We start from the raw sequence: 25,197 nt of genomic DNA on the forward strand, positions 1-25,197 counted from the left end.
ATATGGTTTGGCGCTTGTATAATGGTTTTGGAGCCCTTAGAGCCTTTAAAGTATTTATTCTCAAAGCCTTGACAGGGTCTTGGGGGAAAAAAGCCTGATATTTGGCTTCTTGCTCCTCCCCCTTTACGTTCCTCATATTGCATCTGAGCAATAAATAGCAAGTCCTTCTGAAAGTGCTCAGAGTTGGCTAATGTAATTGAGTAGAAGAGCAATCTCCAGACACATTTTTTCCCCCTTTCATGATGGTCTGGAAAATGGTACTTTAATTTTGGGATGTTCAGGTTCCTGTGGAACATAATCATATGCTGTGCACTGCAGATGACGGGCGAGTCCCTTCAAGGACACGAGGCTGCCGAGATCTGCTCGGCTGCTTTCCCTCTTTGGATGCCGTGAAGCCGTTTTCCTGGCAGCTTGCCAGGCTGTGACTGGGCCTGTTTTGGGGAACTGTCACTCCCTCTTTTCTGTTGTCACCATGGCTAGTCTAGGTCTAGACCACTGCGTGTCTGAGGACAGGCAGACAGGAGAGAAGAGGATACACCCTCTTTGGCAGGTCCCTGCCCGTGGGCAGGTTGGTTTTCTTTCTGGATTCTCAGATTCCACATTCCATCTTCTTACAGCTGGACTCGTGGAATATTTGAAAATCTTGTTTCGTCCCTGTAACTAGAACGTTTTAAGTTGTTTTATCCATATAGAAGTTTAGGGAGTGTGTTGAGTTACTTTCAGCTATGTATATAGAGATGCACTTGGATTCCTCAGTGATTTACTTGCTTATTTTTGTTTAACTGTTTGCCATTAAGCACTTCAGTATTGCTTTCTGACTCTTAAAACCCTTAACCTCCTTTTCTTGCCATTTTTTTAAGCAGGGCTAGGCACTTGGTATATACAGCACCATTTTTGAGGTGTGGCCCACAGACCTTCTTGCTGCTTATTAAAAACACAGAATTATGGTAATCACACGCCAGACTTACTGAATCACAGTATCTAATGTGGGCCTGGCAGTCTGCATGTTTACAAGCTCCCCAGTGATCCTTAGGCACACCAAAATGTGACAACCACTGACAGGCGATGATTGCTTTTTGGAAATAACAAGCCCGAAGTATAGTGTCCCACCCACCAACAGGGAGCATAGGCCTCTGAGATAGCTGCGTCTAGAATCCCAGCTCTTCTATGACCTGTTACATGAGCTAGGAACATTTCCTTTCCTTGCTGTACAATTGGAATTCTAGTCCTCGCCCTCACTATCCAGGGAGCATTGCTGTCAGCATTCAGCCTGCTTGATAGGGTTGTTGGAGGGGTGATAGGGTTGTTACTGTAGGGGAGGAAAGTTTTCCTTCTCCCAAAGGGTCCCTATATGGGTCCTAAAAGTAAACTGACAAAGACAGATTAACAGGAACAAAACATGCAGATTTATTTAAGTTTTATGTGACATGGGAGCTTTCATAAGCACCTGGGTGGCTCAGTCATTAAGCATCTGTCTTCAGCTGTGGTCATGATCCCAGGGTCCTGGGATTGAGCCCCACATGGGCTCCCTGCTCAGCGGGAAGCCTGCTTCTTCTCCCACTCCCCCTGCTGTGTTCCCTCTCTCGCGCTCTCTATCTGTGTCAAAGAAATAAATAAAATCTTAAAAAAAAAAAAAAGAAATTAAAAAAGAAAAGACTCTAATAAACAGACCTGAGTGTTTTTATTTTAAGTCAATGAAGAATGGACTGCTGGGTAGAAATATGATAGATGAAAGAGTATGAAGAAAGTGTCAAGACCTGTTGGTTTGGATTCTTTGCAGTGTTGTCTTTTCTTTGGCAATAAGGATGTTTTTTCCCTTCCTCTGGATATAGGAAGGGCATCTCTCCCGTGAGGTTTTATAACCTGACCTGTTTGGAGGGGAGAAGGGTAGGGATAAGGTCCAAATGACCTTCCTGTTTCTACTGTTCTCTCAGACTCCTTCAGCTTGAACCTCATCATTTATAATAATATTGATTATCAAATATTAAATTCCAGTGTTTTTCATACATGTTATTAGATCCTTAAACATGGTATCAGCAAGATCAAATATGGTTGTCAGGGAAATTGAGAAATTTGAGGGACCTGTAGAAGCAATGAAACACTTCAGGGGCATAATCATGGGGTTGAAAGATTAGCCCCTACCGGTCTTATACCTGTGAATTTTTATAATCGCTTCCCTCCCCCGGCAGTTTAAGTTTCTATTGTTTACTATTCCCTCTTTACTTCCTGGGGATATGTATGAAATGTATTGCGTTGTGGATTTGGTACTTACGCAGACTGTGTCTCTTTAATAGACTCTGTTTACCTTTGAGAGATGCTTTGCCTGGCAGAATGAAATGAAGCTAATTGGGAAATAAGTATCTTTTTTTTTTTTATGAGACAACTCCTAGAGAAATGTTTGTATACGCTCTTAATGTATACATTCCTTTAGAGAGAGTGGTACAAACTGACTTCCACTTGGCCAAGGCGGTTACATTTTTGAACCTTTCCCCGGGTGCTGACTATAGCTTTCTAGTTAACTGACCACCTTTATTAAAAATATGCTACTCTATGGGCTAAGAATGATAAAATAGTGGATATCCCCGTGGATTCAGTCTCCTGGCTGCCAAGGGAATTGAAAGGTTCTTGATTGTAAATATGCCTAGGGCATGTGGTAATGTTCCTGTGTTCAGTCTATAATTCAAATGGAAATAGCAGCCTTTGTTTATTAAAATGGTGTGTGTGGCAGGGCAACTGGGACTGGTCCATTATTTACTGTTGGAGATTTTATCCATTTTAATCTGATCATGTCTGTTCTTATTTTAGTTCAACAGTTTTAAGATCTTCATAGAGTACAATTCTGCTTGGCTACTTTAATTAATATTATTATAGTTCAAGTCTCCTACTAAAGATAAAAATCAAACTTGTTTTTGATCCTGGTTATTTGAGAGCACATTTGTAGTTAAATTATTCCATTCTGCCTTCTGGAAGGATACATTTATGAACTTTTTTTGGGAGGGAGGGAAAAAGTTGAATTTAATGCATTTTTTATGAGGAAAAGAATGACCATTGTTTCATATTTTATTCCTCTGCAGTAAAATATTGTGAGCAAAGGGAAAATGTCGACCAAACAAGGTTTGGGGTTTCCTATCTCTGAGTATTTTTCACTTAAAAAAAATTCCAACATTATAGAATAGTATAACAGGCCTTCCTTTTTCAGTCTTGGTATTATACCACGTATTCTTCAGATCCTCTTTTTTCTCTTTCTTTCAAAGACAGAAAACCTCACAGAGAAAGCTGGAAGTCTCGTGTACTCATCCTCAAACCCATTTCTTTCCCCTTGCTTCTTTTTCCCATTACCCATCCCTCATCAATACCCATTGTCTCTCTTGCTCTCCTTGTGCGCGCACACTGTTGTAGCTACAGTCGTGTCTTCGCTGCTCCTTCAACCCATCAGGCATGCTTCTAACACAGGGTCTTTGCATTGCCCTTCTCCAGATGGCTCCATCCTGTACCTTCCTTTAGTCTTTATTAAACTCTTAATGCGCCCCATAAGGTCTGCCCTGATCACATGATAGCTGTGACTCTGCTGAGCTCCCTCTCATCCTCCTGAGCTTTTTCTGTATCTTTTCAGTCATCAGCTACTAAACCTTTGTACTTTGGCCTGTCAACTTTGCTCATTAAGTGTTTTCAGTAAAGAACTGCTTTTAATTGTAGTGGAACCACGTTTATTAGGCTCTTCTCCGCCCCACATCCCAATCCCTGCTGTGATTTGTTTTTAAGCCTTAAGAAATCCTGCAATAGGGGCGCCTGGGTGGCTCAGTGGGTTAAGCCTGTGCCTTTGGCTCAGGTTGTGGTCTCAGGGTCCCCCACATGGGGCTCTCTGCTCAGCAGGGAGCCTGCCTCCCCTCCTTCTCTCTCTGCCTGCCTCTCTGCCTCCTTGTGATCTCTCTCTGTCAAATAAATACAATCTTTTAAAAAAAGAAAGAAAGAAAGAAAGAAAGAAATCCTGCAATATCTCTGGGGCATTAGATTTTTGCTACAGAAGGAGCTAGATAAAATTTGGCCTGAGGTTGAAACCCAAAACTGGGGGTTGAATATAAGGCCTTGACTGGAGATTTCATCCATTCCCTCCAAGTGAGCATTGGGCAGCAACCACATTTTGGCAACCAGCCAAATATAACTTCTATAAAAATGCCAAGTGGGTTTTTAGATGCTGAGATGTGAGTGTGGGGCCTCCCTCTCCAAACGAGTGAGAGGTACAGATCATTGAAGTTACTTCTAATGTGTGCGTCATTGCAGGGCCTACATACAACATCATTTCTCAGGATGAACAGTGATTACAGAACATACTGGTTTTTGTATTATCTGCCTACCAAGTAAAGCAAGCATTCTCTTCCGCTTTTATTTTTAAAAAAATATTTCTGTGTAAATTAGAATCTAAACTAGACAGTCCTTTTTAGCAGGCAAGATCCCGCTAAAGTCCTGTTTTCTCAGAATACATTCCATACCTCAATTGCCTCTTAGAGATTTCAAAGGCTTTTATGTACCTGGTAATTTGGAGGAATTGCTTTTATTTTGTGGTTTCCTAGGGACTTCTAATATCTCTCTTGTAAGATGTTTGCAGATGTCAATAGCTACTAGCTCTGAAGGGTTAGAGTAACAAGATCATTCTGTTTTCACTGTGATACCTTGTTTTCTGCTTGTGCTATTAGTTTTTTTCTAGCTTCATGACAGACATATAATCATTCAGAAGTTGCCTGGATTTTTACTGGGATGTTTCTCGATATACTATTTTCTTTCATTCTTCTGAGAGCCTTTTGGCTTGGGCCAGTTCTGTTGAGTGTCTTTCTTTTTTTTTATTTATTTATTTATTTATTTATTTATTTATTTATTTGACAGAGAGAAATCACAAGTAGATGGAGAGGCAGGCAGAGAGAGAGAGAGAGAGAGGGAAGCAGGCTCCCTGCCAAGCAGAGAGCCCGATGCGGGACTCGATCCCAGGACCCTGAGATCATGACCTGAGCCGAAAGCAGCGGCTTAACCCACTGAGCCACCCAGGCGCCCCTGTTGAGTGTCTTTCTTGTTCAGATAGTCATTTTCATTCATTTATGTATGCCTCATCTCGTGATCTTCATTTGAATATTTGTTGAAGCTATTATTTCTTAGCTTTCACTCACTGTTTCAGAATTCAGTCAAGTCATACTGCCTTATGATCTCTGTGGTGTTTTGGAATAAGGAGGATAAGGTTCACACATTCAGGTTCTGTGATAAATCATGAGGCAAGGCGAGGTAATTGTCAATATTTTGTTTACTTCACTTTTTATAATGCTGGTCACTTAGGCTTGTGTAGTAACACAAATACTCTCTCTAAATAGATTGTCCTCCATTGCATGGTGAACATAAATTATCATTGGCACTTCTTTATTCCCGAAGGTTGCTTCTGATAACCATTGATTTTTGTCATTATTAACAATACCTTTCATTATTGGCACCTGGAATCTTTGGTCGAGCAAGTATTCTTACTGTATCATTGACTGTCATCATAAACTCTATTTTATGGCTTGTATATTATACTTAGCTCCTCAGGAGTGACTTCTATTTTGATTTGGCTGCCTGGATGTTTAAAAAATATCCATAATCCTGTATATTTGCCCTTGTGTTACACAGAACTCCCCTACCCCAGCACCCTCATGTATCCTGTTTTGATCTTTTTTTTTTTTCCTGCAAAAAACTTCATGTTTAGGGCCATCCCTCACTTACTAGACTGTGATCGTGACACCCCAGGAATTTGATCCAAGTGTGGCAATCTTGTTGTTCCCCTTAAGAGCACGTGGAGTCCCACACATCCAAGAAGGAGTAGGATCTCACCTTCATTTCTGAACGTACCTCCTTAACCTCCAAGAAGAACACCGAGTGCTGGAATGCTGCTGCCACCTTGTTGTTACTGTTGTTTTCACCAGAGGAGCTAGAAGGCAGTGGGATAAAGAATGTGGAACTCAAACTCAATTCTGTGCATTCTCATAGAGATGTCAACGAATTGTTTATATGATACATTCTGGACACCAAGGCTTGGTTAGGGTATAGGAGGAAACACCTATTTCAATTTCCTTGACCTCAATATTGTCATTAGGATTAGTTTAAACATGGGGTATTAAAATGATGCAGCTTCTTTATTTAGGAGTAATTAGCTGTTTAAGAAAATAATTTGAATACCTCTTTCAGTATAGAGAGGATTATAAAGATGTGAGGCCAGAAACTGTGGAAAGAACCTAGATGTCCATCAACAGATGAATGGATAAAGAAGATGTGGTGTGTATATACACAATGGAATATTATGCAACCATAAAAAATGAAATCTTGCCATTTGCAACGACATGGATGGAACTAGAGGGAACTGTGCTAAGTGAAATAAGTCAGAAAGATGATTATCACATGATGTCTCTGATATGAGGAATTTGAGAGGCAGGGCAGGGGGTTGTGGGGGTTAGGGAGGGAAAAAATGAAAAAAAAAAAAGCAATCAGGAGGGAGGCCAACCATAAGAGACTCTTAATCTCATGAAACACTGAGGGTTGCTGGGGGGTTGAGGGGGGAGGGATAGGGTGACTGGGTTATGGACATTGGGGAGGGTTTGAACTATGTTGAGTGCTGTGAAATGTGTAAGCCTGATGATGCACACACCTTTACCCCTGGGACAAGTAATACATTATATGTTAATAAAAAAATAATAAAGAGGTAAGGCCAGCTGGGTTAAGTATACAGGATGGGCAAGCAGCTGCACAACTCTGGGTTAGTTAGTCCTTGATTTTCTTTTTATTTGTGAATTCCGCGCCCACCCACCCCCCACCACTACCATGATCTGGGTCCTAGGGATTCTGAATTCTATACATGTAGTTCTGTTCTTCAAACATACTTGGATTTCTGTGTATATGTAATTTTGCTATTTCCTTTGTGGTTAGTTCATCCTAACTATTATTTGAGCACATACTGTAGAGAGGAGGCACTCTGCTTGTTTCCAGGGTCACAGAATAACAGAAATGGACAGGATCTCTGTTCTTGTGGAACTTAGGGGCTAGCTGGGGAGAGACATTAATCAGACCTAGCAATCTAGCCAGCTTCTCTGTATTTTTTGTAACATCGCCCAGCCTTCCACAACCCCCATCAAAAGACAGACTTCTTTTGACTTCATATGCATGTCATCATTTATTGGATTCTTCTTCTTTTATTTCCTCTATCCATTCTGTTCATTTGTTCTCCCTTTCTCCCTCCCTCCTTTCCTTCCTCCCTTTCTTCCTTTTTACGAGATTTTATTTATTAAAAAGGGAGAGGGGCACAGTGAGAGGGAGAAACAGATTTCCAGCTGAGCAGGGAGTCTTAGGACCCTGGGATCATGACCTGAGCCAAAGGCAGACACTTTTCTGATTGAGCCACCCAGGCGCTTTTGTTTGTTCATTTCTTAAAATGCTTCTCCTATCACTTTAGTTGCTATCCATTCTCTCTTTGTCAATCTCCTCTAGAGCTTTCTCCCATATTCTCTAAAAGTTACATTGCTTAGAACAGTAACCTCTTTGGGGGAAGATAATGAAAGAACTGTGTATGTTAATGTTCATGTGTGTGCATGTTGTGTCGAAATACTATTTTTTCCTGCCTCCTTTAGCTTGTTCTGTTTTTTTCAACTCTAATTTCCTTTCTAGGTTTTTCTTATCCTGTAAACTCATATTAAGTCAATGAAACCATGTCACCTTGTCAGTGAAACATTTCCTGATTACTTCTTTCTTTCCACTTCCCTGAACTCTGATAGCACTTAGTCCCTAGTCTCTATCACACAGTTTAGCACTTAGTCCAAACTGCTTTGTGTTGCCATTTCATATCTGTTGCCCTGTCATAGCTTTTCTTGTATTACTCTGTTAGGTTGCAAGAATTTTGAATCTAGGATTATAACATATATTTACACAGAGCTTTATGTGAGGCTAAGAGTTGGTGGATCCTTAATGGCTTAAAGAATAATAGAGCTAGATTCATAGTGTATCTATAAATATTTGAAGGGCCCTAATACTTACTGAGCTCCTTCTATCCCACAGTTTATATAGGTCTTTTCCTTGTTGATTAATACTTGGTTGTTTCCAGTTTAGATAATTACAAACATTTCATTACTTATTTTGAGTCTGTGGTATGAAAAAGATAATCTTATTCGCTGTAAAGCATTCCATCCAAATATCTATTAATCATTTCCTGTGTACTGGCACTTAGTTAATATTTGTGATACTGGGAGTTAGCATATTTCAGATATATTCTAGTAATTTTGTTTTGTTAGCTGTGTTCATCTGTGGGTTTTTTTAATGTTTGTTTTTCATTTCTGATGTGATACTTTGTTTTTCTTTTAGGATAAGAACAAGAAACTACGTCCCCTGTATGACATTCCTTACATGTTTGAAGCCCGGGAATTTCTTCGAAAGAAGCTTATTGGGAAAAAGGTAAATGGGACAGAAACATATTTACAAATGGTTGGGGATCGTTTTAAGCTGGGCCCTTGTGATGGAATCCCAGAGACCAGTAGATGACACCCCTCTGCCAAGTCAAGCGGAATTACTTTGATACGACGAGGGGTGTGCCTGTGTCTCAGGAAGTGGTATCCTGTGGGAGAGATTTAAAATTGGGGCCCTGACCACAGTGTGATTGCCAAAGCTCTCACAGCATGTTCTTTCCAGGGTCCAGGCTCAATTCCAGTTTCAATAATTGCATATTGCCCTGAGCTTCATTTCCCTTGGCTCCCTTGTTCTCTTCAGCCACCTCCATTAAAAGTCAGTGCCGCGGGATATGCTATTGAAGGAAGGTTGCTGGGTTTTTCTGCCTCCCTTCTGAGGAATAGGTTGGCTGTTGAGAAAGGGGGCTCTCCTGGAACGGAAGCATGCTCCTGAAATGCACTTTGGGGCATATGCCACCCCCACTTCTTCAGCTGCTCATACTTGTAGCTTCTGTGGCAGGTGCTAGGGCAGCCTTGCTGGGGAAGGACTGGGTGGTTTCCCAGTAGTTCCTTTGGTGCCTGTGGTGCAGCAGAGTGACTTTCTGGTCTGGTGCAATAGCCCAGAGGCCCAAAAAGTGCATCTCCTTGTGTTCTTAGAGCATATATTCTATGACAAGCTGCAGAACGTGCCTTTTTGAACAACTTTTTTTCACTGAGAGTGAGCCTCTGAGCATTCCCTATTTTTTCCCTGACTTCCCACCCTAAATACCCCGGGCAGGTGCCTGTGTCCTCGATGAACAAAGGAAATGAGTGGCGTGGTTTCTTTGATGGCGGTTGATGGAAGTCTTTTCGGAGAGGGACTGTGATTTGCCTTTTCTGTACTTTGCTTCAGTGAGGATTCTTCTGGGAAAATATCATGTTTTGGGCCAATTTTTCTCATATCTTGAGAAAGATAAGGCCAGTCTGCTGTATGTCTGGCCTTAACACACATCAGTGCCACATTAATATTCTTTACCTAAATGCAGATTTTTAACGATGTGACAGGTTTCATAAGGCTCTGGCTTTTGAACTAATGCTGAAGTAGCCTGTCACAAACATAACCAGTTTTATTATATACCATAGTCACTAGAAATATAAATTACAGCAAAGAGATTCTTAAAGTTGGCATGGGATGAAATTGCTAATTTTGAAGTAGGGAAACTAAACTGGATTCCCTAAAATGACTGTTTAATCTCCTCAGGTTCCTTCAGAGAAGAGGCTCATTTGTCATTGTATAAAACTTGACAGAATACTGTATTCATTCAGGAAGTGTAGTGCGAATGATGGCTTTAAGCCTCTTTCAATTTCTAGACCTTCTGTTATCTGATCTAATGTCGACATCTCTATTTCACCAAGTTTTATATCCTATCAGTCATTTGCTGGCTCATAAACAATAGCATAGAAGCAAACAAGGAATTCCCTCAAAAGTTGGATTTCTCTGGAAATCCATCCAAAATTAACCTGAGGGGAGTGTTGGGGGCGTGCAGCCCTTCTCTCAGTCCTGTGCAGCTCTTTGCACACAGTGTGTTAGGACATGCCCCCTGGCGTCTTTGCATGTTGCCCTCACCTGGTTCTGTCTCGTGCCTGGGAACCTGGACCACAGTTTATTGCGGCCGCTGCTGAGTGGTCCCAGAAGGTTAGCCCTGGGTTCTGCTCTCAGACCACGTGCCAGCCCTTTGCAAAGACCTGTATCTCAGAATAGAAGGACTGACCTCAAGTGCCAGATATCGTGGCAATTCTTAAGCAATTAGGTTCCTTCTTGGTGGGAGAAGCCTTGTTTACTGATTCTTCTGCGTAAGAGTTGATTGGATTCAATTTGTGCTGAGCCCAAGTTTGTCCCCCACGGTGACATTGTATAAATGATGAATACTGTATCCCTGCACAGGGAGTAGGATGCTGCTCAGCTCTGCTGGGCTGGAACATTCCTGATGCAAACTGCTTTTCCTGACTCACCACCTGAAACCACTTGCCTGTCTTCTGGGCCCGTCAGTTGCGACAGCGAACACCCATGTTTTCTCTCGAGTCTGGGAGCAGGCAGGGCAGTTGCTGCCTCTGGGGTGGCTAGCACATCATTGCACATTTCTGCCAATTCCCTTCAGACTTCTGCAGCTGCTCGGCGTGGCACGTGGTGATTAAGAGGCACGGAGAGGGAGTGTGTGTGCCTCTCTGCCTCTGTGCACGAAAGCTGATTAGGGCAGCCTGTCACAGCTTAAGCGAGGTAATGGAGGTAAAATCATCTTCTCTGCCCAGACTATTATTTGACCATCCCAGAGAGTCTATAATATGACAGTTTCAAGGAGTTTCTAGAATATAGAGAAATAAGATTGAAGGTAAACTGGTAAGGTCGCTTTGTTAGGTTCAATGGTCTCCATTTCAGTTATGAAAATTCACTTTGATTCACTCCCAAGATTTAATTCTGACTAAGTGCCTTGATTAAAATAATCACGCACCTTTCTGAGCCTTGGTTTCATCACTTGTGAACTGCCTTCCCTGTCTCATGGGGTTTTTATAAGGATCTAGGATGATACTAACCTTTCATGTTTTTCCAGGTGCCACTCAGCTAAGTTGTGTTGTTTTGTTTAATAGTGCTGCTTTTTAATAGAATCTACCAGTTTTCTTTTTTTTAAAACTGGCTCTGAGGTCGGGGATGTGAATCAATGTGCAGCTACTTTGACGAACATCCTCCCATTGCACAGATTTGAGTGGTATCTGGTTAGATGTGGCATCAAGTTTCCAGCTTCCACAAAATGAGGGTCTTTTCACGCAGTTTATGTATGTGTAAAGTGTCTGTGTGTTGTGTAAAATGTATGTTTGTGTGTTCTCTGGTTTGAGGGAGACGTGGAAGAATACGTGTGTGTCTTGGAAGTGTTTCAGAAGCTGTCTAAATTGCCATACTGCCTGGTAGAATTCCCTCCCCATCCTCTGTTTACTGTCTGCCATCTGTGCTCTCACTAAAATCTTGACTAAGGAATATGCCTGGTGAAGAACGGTCTTGCTGATTTCTTCTGGGGTTCTTCATGGCCCCAATAACATAGTGGAAAAATGGAATCCATGGTAACTTTATATGTCTTTTAGTTTTGTGGCATGACATCCTAGGTGTGTAAAAGACGGTGAGATGGATGCCCTAAAATAACCAGGGCGACAGTCCTCTTCTAATAGCAGGGGCAGTGTCTTTCTGTGTATGTATATTGTTTTTAATGCTTAGAGAAGGTCAGCCCATCGACAGGCAGAGTTTGTGTGCCTAAATCATTTTGTTCTCAGTGGAAGAAGGTAATAATAACTGGGATCTTCACTGGGAATTTTCTCCAGCTGTCTCATAGAATCTCTAAAGTAGAATCTTGAAGTATTTTAAATGTAATACAGCATTTACAAATGACATATGAATCACTACAGCTCCTGTCTCTTAATTGTACAATTTCCATCACCATGGGAACTGTTGTGTTGGGACTTGTAACTTGCTTGGACAATTGAGGGGTCAAAAATGAGCGTGTAGAAGGGATGGAATTTCAAGAAGCAAGAGTGCATAGAAGCCTCAGCTCTGGCACAATCTGCTCAGTCCAGGCTTCTACTGCCTCCAGACTCCTCGGTCCAAAAATACGTGTGTGCTCCCTAAATGTTTTTGCCAGTATTTGTTGAGTAAGCAGATTTTAGAGATGAAGCTCATTTGTAAACTAACTGCCGACTTTGGCTTTCATGCCATCAAAATTTGTTCTATGAACTAGGCTGACTCTTTTTTAGGCACTTAAAATGGAGTGTTTTTCTTGATAAATGCAGACATTTGGGAAGTTATTGGGCTATAAATAATAGTGGCAGTTATTTCAAATTCATATTGCATTAGATGATTCCTCTCTTTTGGAAACCTTTCTTTACTGAAGTTTGTACTTTGGGGACAATGAGCTCTTTGGAGTAGATGGAAATAATCTTCCTTTGCACCAAGATTCACAAGCCTGAACTCATAGTATCTGTCAGAAACTCCGGACCCTTCTAGTGTTCTGGAAATAACGCCTTTATCATGCCTTGCTGTTGCTGTCAGAGACAATTTTGATACCCCCTCTTCCTTTACCCCCCAGTCTCCCACCACCCCTGCTGTGTAGATGTGTGTGCTTCCTTTTCCTTCCATTGTGGTGCTGCTGCCTTGTCTCAGATGCCCTCTCACCGAGACTCCTGGAACCTGCAGCCATTCTTCCCCACTCCAGTCTGTTCTGTACCTGCAGCTGAAGGGAACTTTGACCAATGACAGACTTTTGGCTTCCGGTTGCTTCCTGTTGCCTACAAGGTCCAGCATAATTTGGTTCCCCCTTACTTCCTAGGGAAGCCCCTACCCTTCTCTCCTCCGCCCCCTCTCGCCCACCTTTCTGGCCTGCCTTCCTTAGGTGTGTGAAATGCCTCCTGCTCTCACCTCTGGGCATTTGCACTTGCAGTTTGTCCTGTTTGGGATGCTCTCTTTGTCCTCCTTTCCCCTCATTTATCTCATAGTTATCCTTCAGATTCAATTTAAATGTGACTTCCTGGGGAAGTTGGCCCCAAACAACCCCCTTTCTGAAATTTGTACATAATTTTTCACATCTTACTGTATTTTGTGTTAATCTCTCTCATCAGATTCATTATATTAGGCCAACTGGGGCCTACATTTGTTTGCTCACCATCCCAGGGCTCAGTATGTACAGTTTATGATGCACAGTAGGTGCTCAATAAATGTCTTCTAAATTAGGGGAAAATGGGAGCATTAGGTTGAAGGCTGTGTGGACCCAGATAAGAATATGTTCAGGGAGCTAGAAATAGACCCTACCTGATTTGCCTATGGTTAGCCAGACATGGAAGGAGTAGCACGAGATTGTCTTCTCATGTTCGGACTCTCAAGTCAATCTTGAAATGGTTGATAATATATGTAACTGATCTTCCCTCCATTCTGGGTTAATGTGCTTTAAGAACTGGTTGGCAACCCAACTACTGTTAAAATCCTTGCTTCCTTGGGATGCCACCTATAGAAGATGTGACTCATTTGCGATGTGGTAAACACTTCTGTATGATTTTCATGCCTTGTCTCAGATGCCCTCTCACCAAGACTCCTGGAACCTGCAGTTTGTACTGTGAACTAGACAGGCTTCTTAAGACATTTCATATAATGCTCATTTGAGCATTACAGGGTCAGGGCTGTCATTTATGGAGTAGTCTCCTCATGGTAAGCACTGAATATTTTCATTTTTACTTAATTTTACTTAATTTTTACCTCCATCCCAAGATGTTTGTATGCATTCCTATTTTTACAGGTAAAGACACTGAAGGTCATAGAAATTAAGTGTTTTATCCAGGTGTCTGTGCATTTAGTTGCTATGCTAAATTAAAGGCCATCTAGAAGATCCCACTTCCATGTTGTGTGTATTGAATAATACAGATAGTCGGGGTCACGGGTCCTTTTTGGGGTAATGTCCATTCTTGTATATGACATGTACCTTACGTGCTACAAGAAGTTGATTCTCTTTCCTTGTATTATCTTGGTCTACAGATATCAGCAGGTGGTAAGAGCACCATAGATCAGCCCACGGAGTACCTTCAGCCCTCTAGACATGATCTCATTAGTCTTTGAGATGTCCCTGCGAAGTGATGTTTTATCAAATTGTTCGTCAGAGAAACCTGTGTCAGATTACATGTTCTTCTGCTGGTTACACAGACAGTGTGAGGTCATGGGTAACATTGCTAACCCAGTGCTGAAGATTGATTTCCTTTTCTCTTTGATCTCTTGGCATAGGTGTGACTTGGGAGCATCTGGGAGAAAGGAAAGGTCAGGTTGCTTTTTCATCTTGGCCCAGAGCCAGGGAGGGGATGAGGAGCACTCTCAGTGCTCTTTTCCTGTGCAAGGACAGATCTTTCAAGGTACTTGGAGTGACATTCCTTAGCAGAAGCGGTTTTTCACTCAGCCTGTGAAAGTCTTCAAGGGTCTGGAGCTTTCTTGAGGAGGATTTCCTTCACTCCTTGCTGGCTATTTAACAGGGCTGTCCTTTTCCCTAAAAACACTCATAAGTTCTGTCTTTTACGGTGTGTTGCTTTACTCAGCTGTGTTAAGTGCAAAGCTGGCAGTCTGGCGATTTTTGTTCTTAATTACCTCTGATGTATTTTAGTTTGGTTTTTATAAATATACCCTTTGTCATCTCCACATTTCCCATTTCATACTAATTTGATTCACTCATGCTATGGAAAAGTCCTTTACATTTATGATCAAAACAGGCCCTAAGGTGGTGAATGCATTGTGATTTAAATTGACAGGTTTATTCAAGGTTGCTTGTCCTTGCCTTCTCTGTGCCAGCTGTTACTATCAACGTGGCTATAAATTTTTTGAATAAATGACTGTAGATATTCACCAAATCCAGAGATGTTTTGAATGACTCATAATTTCTGACCATGCTTTTTTCTAGTAAGACTTATCCCACTTAGACATGTGTCAGTGTGCACTGGAGACGGGAGTCATCTAGATGCCCTTTAGTCCTGTGGGTTTGGGGAACGATCCTTGACACATTAGTTCCCTTGTCTGGTGAAGGTAATTAACAAAACTGTAGAGTTGTCTGTTTTTAGAAATTTGGCTGTTCTGGGCAAGGTAGCTTTCTACCTGCTGCCACCTAAATGCTCTTTTTGGTAATGAGCACTTGAGTGTTTGATCTGTAGGTTTGGGAAAGTACCTCTGTGCCTTGGGGGCCATCAGGGTGTGGAACTGAGCACTTTGCTTCTGGGTGAAGTGTAGTGTTTGAATAATGTCTATTGTAATATCCTTTTCAGAAAGCATTTCTAAGGTAAATGAAGAAACTAAAACCTCCAACTGTATTCCTGGAAATTTCTGTATACTCACCTGTGGGAAATGATTCACTAGCTACCAGAATCCTCGAGATTCTCGTATCTCTGGGTAGTACTCGTATATTACACTGCTTATTATTCAAGACTTTCTTCCCTGGACACCCAAGTTGCTCACAGTTTTCTGGTGCTAGTTCTTACGTTTAGAACATGATTTGTGGCCAGTCTCTCTTAAGCCACCCACTCCTGATCTTTCCAGCTAGGTTTCTGAAATGTCGTCCTTGGGGCTGGAACTTTCCATGCTTATTCTCTGCAAACTAGGATTTTATTTTAGGGGGAGATTTGTGCTGAATCAGCTCAGCTGTGTTTGGGGGTAGGGAGAGGACAGGCTTTTTTTCCCTCTTTAAAAATAACCCTTATGTGCCAAAAAACCTTACAAAATGTGCTGAATTGCAAATCTTCGAACTTCCTATACCTCCTGGTTCACAGAGAATGGATTCTTTTGCAGTTGGGCTTTATGATAGTGTACAGAGTATCTTATGTCATAGAAAAGTGTCAGGTGAGACACGGGGTACAGATGTGTTCAGTTGGAAAGGAAACAACTCTTGCTGTCTTCTCTCAATATTTTTTCTTCAGTAGTTTCTTCTTCTTAAAAAGATCTGTACAGAAATAGTACATTTAACTTTTCTAATAAGAGAAATAATCTTAAACAAAAATGTTGTATTTTTGCAAAATAACACATCATTCAGAGTCGGCGAGTTACATTTTTAAGCACTGACTTTCCAGGGTTTCTTTCTGTGTGACCTCTGCTTTTTTTTTTTTCTTTTTTTTCTTTTAAATGTTCAGAGAGTTAGGCTAGTACTATTGGTTGCTTGTGTATTTCTTTCCCGAGGGTTTGAACAACCTGTGCGTGTACAAGAAGGTAGTATACACAAGCATCTGTTGGTTCTAAGGTGGAAGTTCCGTCAACTCTTCATAGTTGGGGGAAAGAAATGGTGTTTTAGGGCTATATCTTCATAATTGGGGCCAAGTAGTTCTAAGCTCCTTGTTTTAGTGTGTTTAAAATCTGAGTGAAGATTTTTGTTCTTATCTGAAACAAGTTCTTTTTATTAATACCTGGAACTGCCTTCTTGTTTTCACTTGCTAGTTATCTTTGGCAAATTTTCAGGTATTTGTATAGTGCTGCAATTCTCTCTCTTGGAGATGGCTGACTGGGGCAGTCTTTCCTGGTGTTTTCATGATGATAAGCATAGTGGGCTAAACAGTGTCCCCCAGAATTCGTGCCCATTTGGAACCTTCAGAGATGATCTTATTTGGGAATGGGGTCTTTCCAGATATAATTTAAAATGAGATCATACTAGACTGGGTCAGGTAGGCTGCACACCCAGTGACTGGTGCCCTCATCAGAAGGGGATGGGACACAGAGACAAACAGAAGTCCATGTGGCAATGGAGGTGGAGATTGCAGTGACGCAGTTGCAAGGCAAGGAATGCCAGGGATGGCCAGGAGCCACCAGAAGCTAGGAAATGGCAAGGAGAGATTCTTCCCCTCAGTCTTCAGAGGGAGCATTTCCCTGTGAACAACTTAATTTTAAACCTGAAATATCCAGAACTGTGAGAATGGATTTTTGCTGTTTTAAGCCAACCAATTTGTGGGGTTTGTTACTGCAGCCCTAGGAAAGTGATACAGCAGGAAAGTAGGTGAGCTTCTTCATGTATCTGGCCACGCGGCTCCTGGTTAGAGTTCTTGTTTCTGGGTCTGTACTTTGGTAACCAGCTCCTTTGCAGAACTAATCCACAGGAAAGGGTTTGAATGTGTGATGTTCTTTCACCTCTGGTCCCCTCCCCTGCCTGTCTTATCTTGCTTTTTATATTTGTGTTTATTCTTTTGTCCTTACTGATCTTGGCTTTATGCATTGTTGTCTCCGGGCCAGCTGACAGTTGCTGTAGAGTAATTGACTAGACTTGCTTTTAGTTTTATCTGTAGGCTCACCCTCACACTTGTCCTGTTTCCTTTCCTTGGTGGATGAATGCTGCTGTCCACTTAAGAAGGCTGCCATAGTTGGGGCCTCAATCACTTCAACTTCGGTAATTAGCAGTATTTTGAAACATGGCATGCTCTAGGAGGGAATCATTCCTGGCTGTAGCTTTTGATGAACCATGCTCATCCCATTCAAGGCTGATGAATGGAACATTAGGAGTAATTGCAAGTCTCTTCTGAAGTACCATGTCTAAAGTTTGCCTGCAGAGCTATGCCTATACTTCCTTCGGTAACTATAGGAATCTCAGGTTTTGTCTTCAGTCAGGCCTTTTTGAGCCAGGTATTTTTTCTGCAGTTTTGCCTTTTCTCTTCTTCTGGTTTCAATAATTGTGTTTATTTGGACTGGACCGGGCTAGGCAGATGAGCAGGTAGTCTCCTTGTGAAGACAAAGCTCAAGTGGACTTATTCTTTTCGAGGACTCAGTCTCTGAAGCTTTGGTCATGCCTAATCACTTGATACATTAAGAAGGACAGAGGTGATAGCCTAGTGAAATCAGTTCATTTTTATTCATTTAGCAGATAATTTTTTGAGCCACTACTATGTGCCATACCTTATTCTAGGCATTGAGGCTAGAGCCTTACGAAACAACAGTTCTGGTGGAATTAATATTTTAGAAAAGGCACATATGATTATTAGGTACCTTTATGGAGGTGAGTAAAGATGAGTAAAATGTGTTCTGTGTCACAAGTTGCTTACAGTCTAACTAGGACAAGATTACATCAAAAATATGTGAAGTAGAATAGGAACAGAATGGAATAACTGGTGAGACAACAGAAACGTGTCTTTTGGCACTATGGGATTAACATTAATGTGGATTGTAGAGAACATTGTTGTCTTTCGGAAACAGGAGTTTCACCTGCTGTGTGACCTCTTGCACTTACTGGCTTCAGCTATCGGCATGTACTGCTGACTCTTAGGAATGTTTCCACTGGTAACTTCTTTCTCTTCCCACGGATCTGTTTCCAGCTGCTGACCACTGGGTACTCAAATACAGATTCCAGCAAACAGGTGACATCTGTTATGTCCGAAATACAGCTCATGGCTCCGTGTGATTTTTCTTCGCTGCCCACAGATGGCCTTGGCTACCTTTGTTGTTGGTCTTCAACAATGTCTCCCCTGCCCATTGTCCTGAACATTAGCGTCCACAAGTCTCCTCATCCTAAGTTAGCCTGATTTTTCCACAGTTAGCTCTTTCAGATCTTTGTTTTGACAGTTCTCCTGGTGAATGGTAGTCTATTTGCTCCTTTGGTACAATTTGCTCCAATTGTATCTCAGTTGAATCACCTTAGGTGGTTGGTCTGATCCTTCGGGTCTTCGCAGTCTTTCACATCATTGGTCAGATTGCGTTCTATGTACGTACATACTCCTTTTCCTTTCACAAACTCTGGGGATCCCCAGATGTCTGCAGAAAAGCATCTCATTCCTTCAGTGAACATAAAATCAAAGGAAAGGCAGTTGTGTATAAAATATCATAACATCCTTTGAGGATCTTGCCTTTATTTCCAGTCTTACCTTCTACTCTACTATCCATATAATACATCACAAAGAACTTCTCCCCATTCCATAGACATGACCAAGCCTTTTCACAACTTCTTGCCTTCACACTATTTTTCTCTAAGAATCTTACTGTTGTCCTGGATTCCTGGCTCCCCATGTGAAGTCTGAGCTCTCTGTCCTCTTAGTATACTTTTATGCCCCCTTCTTCAGAAGCAATTCCCATTTCCGACCTCTCTCCTCCAGCCCTACAGGGCAACGATCTTGTCTTTTCTTTAGCTCTTGGTCCCTAGTGACAGACATCAGGTACGGTCCCCATTAAGTCTTCACAGAAGAGGTGGGATTTGTAAACTGGTACCTGGAAGGTCTTAAGAAAGAGTGGGCATATCTGGATATAGAGAAGTGATATGAAAAGCTCACCCTGTAGTTCTAAGCTTTGGAGCTAGTTTCCTTGTCACCTGCTTTCTTTGATTTCCTAACACTGATAAAGACTTTGAGCCTGACTTCAGTGAAACTTAGGCATATCATTGAGAGACAAATGAAAGCATTAAAAATACACAGAATAAGTATGTTTTTCTCTTGGTTTTCCATATATGGGTTATGACCGTGAACTCACCTCTCCACTGGATCGGTGGTAGTACGTTCGATGCCTTATGTGGTCCAGCCCTCACTGTCCCCTTGCTCTTTGAAGTCTTCATGTGGCTGCCTGAGCAGTCCTTCCCTAGTGCTAGAGGTCTGGTCTGTGGCTATTTCTGTGTCTTTACTTTATAATCAAAAATATGCAGCATCTCTAATTTGTTCTCTTTTAAAATGATCTGACAGAGATTTAGTAGGCAAAATTATTATTTTTTGACTTGACTCTCCATTATTTTAAAGTTCTAAATGACAGAAGCTTGATGGCCCCCAACTACTCCCTGCTGTTCCCATCCCCCCCTCACTTGGGGTTCGTAATAGCCCTATTTTCCACTAATAGTCTGAACGAATTGGAAGTAAGTCACTGACTCGCTTCACTTTGCCATTTCTGCAGCGTATGGGGTACCTTTAGCCTGGCAGGCTCAACTTTGATGCATGGTGGAGTGTGGAGAAAAGAGAGGCCAGTTAGAGCATCTGACTTCGCCTCACCAGGCCAGGTTTCCACCACCTCTGAACCTCTGGCCCTGCTTTATTTAAAAGAAAAAAAAAGTTGGAGGGAGAAGAAAAATAAGGAATACAAGAAAAGAAGGGAGGAAAATCACAGAATCAGCCTGAGCACTGATTAGAAATTAGGTGAACAAGTTTTGGTGAAATGGTACCACATGTCGCTGGAGAAGTTCTTTAGTTTTCTGGCTGAATCTCAGCAGCTAAGAGATGTAATCTTAAGTGGTTCATGAAGCCTCTGTTTCTTTATTTGTAAAAGGAGTATGGTGTTTTGACAACCGTGATTCTTCCAGCATGCTAGTATAGAGAGGGAATGGAAGCAGAGCACTGTATTAGGAGTAGCGGTTTTAAGTTCCTTAGGATGGAAATACAAACTAGTATCTCAAATGCTGACCTCCAGCCTGGTCTACAGTTACAGTCCACATTACAATAAAGAGGAAGGACATTTCTGTGACCTCAGAGGCATGAAGATAGGCAGCTGAAGATTATGTATCTTCATATTCTTACACTAGGGATGAATTCTTTTCTTTTAGTGTTCCTTGTTTTCTTAAATTGTGAAATGTGAAGGAATCTATTTTCCATCCTCTAAAAAGATAGTCTTACTAAAAAAATATGCAGAAAGCCTCAATTAGTCTTCCTAATATCTCTAATCAGACTCCGATATAACTGTATTTACTGACATGTGTTATTTCTCCCAGTAGAGACTCTGGGAGGGCCACCGTAGAGAAGCTGGCAGATTTCCACGGCCTGAGCTGGCTTCACCTCACAGGATAGGTTGAAGGTAGAAAAACCCTGGACTCTTGGACCTCCAGGCCTGAAGCACATCTTGTCCTAACTCTATGATCTTGGATGCTTCTCTAATATTAGTCCTTAGTTTCCTTATCTATGGAAGGGGAGCGGGCTGACAATCCCGAAGACCTGTTCCTAAACCTAGTAGTGAACATGTTTTGTCCTTTTAGCAGTGATTGACCTACCTGATCCTTTTTCATTTCTGAAAGTTTTATCTTTTGCTACCAAGAGTTTATTTTAAATATCAATGAATGTATGTGTGGTAGACAAAATGATAAGATTTGAGGGAGGGTAGGTGTGTGTGTATGTATCACACCCCCACACACCCACCACCACCACCACCACCCCAAGTCTTATGGCCACTGGGAGATTCTTTTGAAGGATAGAGGACTGTTTGTTGGTGAAGTTATCATATAATTCTTTACCACCTCTGTGAAGCAGCTCCACTGATCTCTTACTCACCAGTTTTCTCCCTCCCCAAGAGAAGACTAGGAGATTGAATTTATTCTTTTCCTACTTGTGATTCTATTACTGAGTTGTTAGTCAGAGCATCTTTTGTATCTTTTCCTCTGAAATGTTTAAATTGTTATGGCTGGGTTACAGTCTAGTTTCCACTGGGGCAAAGGCCTCTTTTCTGCTTTTCTAGGACCTCTGTCTTCAAATGATTTTCACCTTTTTGAGATCTGGTGTTTGTTTCCTTCCATTACTCATCAGTTCACTAAATTTTGAAATGATGGCTTTGGAAGCCAAATCTATCAATATGATTGATTCCTTGACATCAGCCTGGCGGTTTTCCACACTTGCACATTGTCTTCCAGTTTCTATCCTTGCCAGTGGTCTTGCTAGCTTTGTGGAAGAACAGCAGCATGTGGCTTGAACTCCTCCTGTATGAAGGTTTTGAAGATAAAAGACAAAGATGAATCGTGCTGCTCTTCAGTTTTTCTGGTTTGGTGTTCGCTAATCATAGCTTTCCAAAGGGACAGTGCTAACAGGATCACTAAGCCTAGGTAGACTTAACTATTTTCTCTACAATTGAGAGACTAAAAGGGGTATTGATGGTCTCTAGATCCTCCCTTTACAGAGTCCCTCTTTCTTTCCTTCTCTCTCTAACCTCCTTGTAGTTTTCCTTCCTCCCTCCGTTTATTCTTCCTTTTCCCTTTCATCTCTCTGCCTTCCGTTTTCCATCACCCTCCTCACAAGTGCTTAGACCTTCAACACGAACAACTTCAAAATTCTTAGCTTGTAACAAGCTCTCATTTTCCAGTACACACACCCCATCTGCCATACTGTCTGACTTGGCCGTTGCAGAGGATCCCTGGGACCTTTCTGGCCTTAAGAGGAAAAAAGTGATTTGCTAAATGTCATTTTTTCTTGTTTCTGTTCTTCCTCTCAGCAGCGTGAAACTTGGTTCAGTACCAAAGTTGATAGAATATTCACTTCTCTCTGAAGAAGGTCCAGTTAGTTTGCTTGATGGTTCCAGTTTCTCCTTGGGCTTGGGTCCTCTTGGAAGAACACAGAATTTTCCGGGACAGATAATACTGTGGTATGTTTAAAACTCCTAAGTGCTTTAACTGTCGTTTCTTGTTTCTGGAGAAGGGAAAACATGAATGAGGAAGCAATTGCCGGTTACTTTTTTTAGTCTGCATTTCCCTTCCCGGAAGGTTTCTGACTAGTTGATGGGCCAGGATATTTATGTCCTTGCTAGGTGCTCTTATGACACCTCGGCTTGGTGCTGCCCTGAGTGCAAGTACATGTGTGGTGCTTGAACATTTTATCAGTTACGAAAGGAGTAACTATTTGCATGACTTTCCGAGTGTTTGGGAAGCCTCTTTTCCTTGCATTGGCACAGCTTCCTAGAATTCACATTCAGGTTTGTTTCTTCCCTGACTCCATGTCAGCATCTCTGTCCTCTATCCTGTGTGTCCAGGGTGATGAGAAGTAGTTCAGGGTTGATGGCTTTGGGTCCCCGTTTTTTCCCCTTTCTTCAGAGACTGCGCTTTGCGTTGGTGTGATTTCCATGACAAGGCAAAGATACTTTTCCTTATAGGATTTTTTAAATTTAATTTTTAAGCAGTCAGGAAGACCTAATTTAAAACATTTTTATGGTTTTATTTAACATAGCAAGTTCCTTACTTTAAAAAAAAAATAGATGTACATAACATTTTTAGAAAGCACGTATATGGATAAAGCAGTGATTCTTTTTTTATTTTCTCCTAAAGATTTTCATAGTCAAATCAAGAAACTGAATGCTTTGGTTGCTTCATTTGCTGAAATAGACATTTTAAAGTCATTTGGCAAGAAAGCCAATATGGAAACCGAGGATATTTTTTGACAGACTATTGTATAAAATAGGCAGACGTTTAAATTGGTTACCATATCTTTTATATATATATTTTTTTAAGATTTTATTTATTTATTTGAGAGAGAGCCCAAGAGTGGCAGAGGGAGAAGGAGAAGCAGGCTTCCCACTGAGCAGGAGCCCAATGCGGGACTCTATCCTGGGATCCTGAGATCATGACCTGGCAGATGCTTAACTGATCCTCCCAGGGGCCCCGTATCTTTTCTCTTTTGGATACTTTTATTTACTAGGAAACTAGTAACATTGATTTCAATTTTTTCTCTCTTTGGGTGGTATTCACTTCTTATTTTAATTATTTTGTGTAGGTAATCTATTTCATTTGGTTCAAAACTCAAATGATAATACAGGGTATATAGTTGGAGAGCTCCCTTCTGCCCGACCCTACTCTACCCTACCCAGCGGATTCAGTTTCTTCTCAAACGATCGTTATTACTACTTCCTTGTGAATCTTCCCAGAGATATTTTAGGTCTATAAGGGCAGATGTTTGTGGGTGGGTGGATATTCTTCTCCCTTTTTACACAAATGCTAGCATCATAAATACAGTTAAAATTTTGTACATATAACCAAAAATAATATTCTTGCATTTGTATTTCACTTTTACATGCTTAAAAGTACTAACTGGTTGTTGTTGATCTGTACAATTTAGGGAAAGCTTACAATTTTCCAGTGAAATTTCATCCTAGTTTTCTATGTGGCCATAATTTTCCTCCTTGAAAATATAGTTGTGTGTTCTGCTAATATTCGTGATCTTGTCCCTTCTATCTTGGTTTTGATACTAAGTTTTGTTTTTGCTGTTGCATTGCAAATAACACTTAGTGCCCATTTTGTTAGTCACGAAAGCAACACTGTTCTATTCTTAAAAAAAAAAAAAAATTGGAAAAAAAATTAAAGCAAAAGGAAATGACCACCCAGGGGTAGCAACTGTTAATACTTGAATGTATATATTCCAATCTTCTTTTTATGTATTTGGGTATTTGCATAATTTTCAACTTAGCAGTAATTATATGGTACTTTCTGTTGCGTAACTTTCACTATGATGGTTTCCCTCTGTCATTAGACTTCTACATGAGGTTCTTTTATCATTTAATATCAAGTAAATGTTTAATCAATATCCTAATGTTTGCTATTTGTAGTGGTTTAGCATATGGACTTTGGATTCAAGGTTTTGAATCTCTGGGTAGCATTACCTAACTCAGGCCTGTCATGAGCTTTAAGTGATGTTATGTATGTTAAGCATTTAGTGCAATCCTCTGCATATCCTAAGAACTCAATCAATAAATATCAAACTACTGAGTCAGGGCTTGGGAAAATTAAGAACAGGGAGCAGTATATAATATGACAAATGAAATGACCTAGTTCTGTTCTGTGTCCTGATAAGGCTGATAGAAAGGGAGCTGAAAGGGGAGAACTGGAGGAGAGGGCATGACAGAGAGTGAATCCTTATGAGGGACAGCAGCCAGCACTTTTATTTTCCTTAGGCCCTGTTGCGTTCAAAACCAGTCTAACAAGATTATAGTCAATTGTTTGCCCTTCTTCTTGAGATTGTCTTTTTGATCCCCTGGTTCTTATTGGCCCTGACTTGGGTCGCCCAATTCAGAGAGGAAATGGGAGTGGGGCCTGAATAAGGAAGCGCTTGGAGAGAATGCTTCACATCCTGTTTCCTTCTTTTCTGAGAATTCTGGTACATTTTTCACAGCCTGATAGAGTTCCCATGGGAACTGGCAGGAGCTCTGATGAGAATTCAATTTACTGTGACCCAGAGAAAGGGAAATAAAGAGCCAAATATGCCCTTCTCCAGCAGTTCTCCTGCCCAATCTTGAAGCTCAGACTTGAGGTGTCTCAACTTTTACCTATCCAGTCATACTGTTTGATCGTCGGTTAGAAATAAACATTGGCTACCCTGCTTTTCAGCTCCCCAAGTGAAAGTTCAATTAATTAAATATTTCAAGATAGTATTTATTTGCAAATTTGACACATCTACTTTTAAAAGCCGGACTGTTGAGGAGTAGTTAATTCAGATAGTCATTAAATTTGAGGTGATGCAATGAAGCGGGTTTGCTTCGAATTCCATAGGCAGTATATTTTGTTGACAGTACTGTACCTGATACACT

At 41.2% G+C, this 25,197-nt stretch overlaps 1 protein-coding gene across 1 annotated transcript in view; it reads left to right on the forward strand.

Annotated features, from left to right (window-relative positions):
• SND1 (staphylococcal nuclease and tudor domain containing 1) overlaps nucleotides 1–25,197 on the forward strand; it is a 411,934-nt gene that overhangs the window by 140,312 nt on the left and 246,425 nt on the right. The window contains exon 11 of the mRNA XM_004741837.3: nucleotides 8,365–8,454. Coding sequence (XP_004741894.1) covers nucleotides 8,365–8,454 — 90 coding nt within the window. The remainder of the gene's footprint in view (nucleotides 1–8,364; nucleotides 8,455–25,197) is intronic.

This window comes from Mustela putorius, unplaced genomic scaffold, assembly GCF_011764305.1.
Source record: "Mustela putorius furo isolate JIRA1106 unplaced genomic scaffold, ASM1176430v1.1 tig00003845_pilon_pilon_pilon, whole genome shotgun sequence".
NCBI classification, from domain to species: Eukaryota; Metazoa; Chordata; class Mammalia; order Carnivora; family Mustelidae; genus Mustela; species Mustela putorius.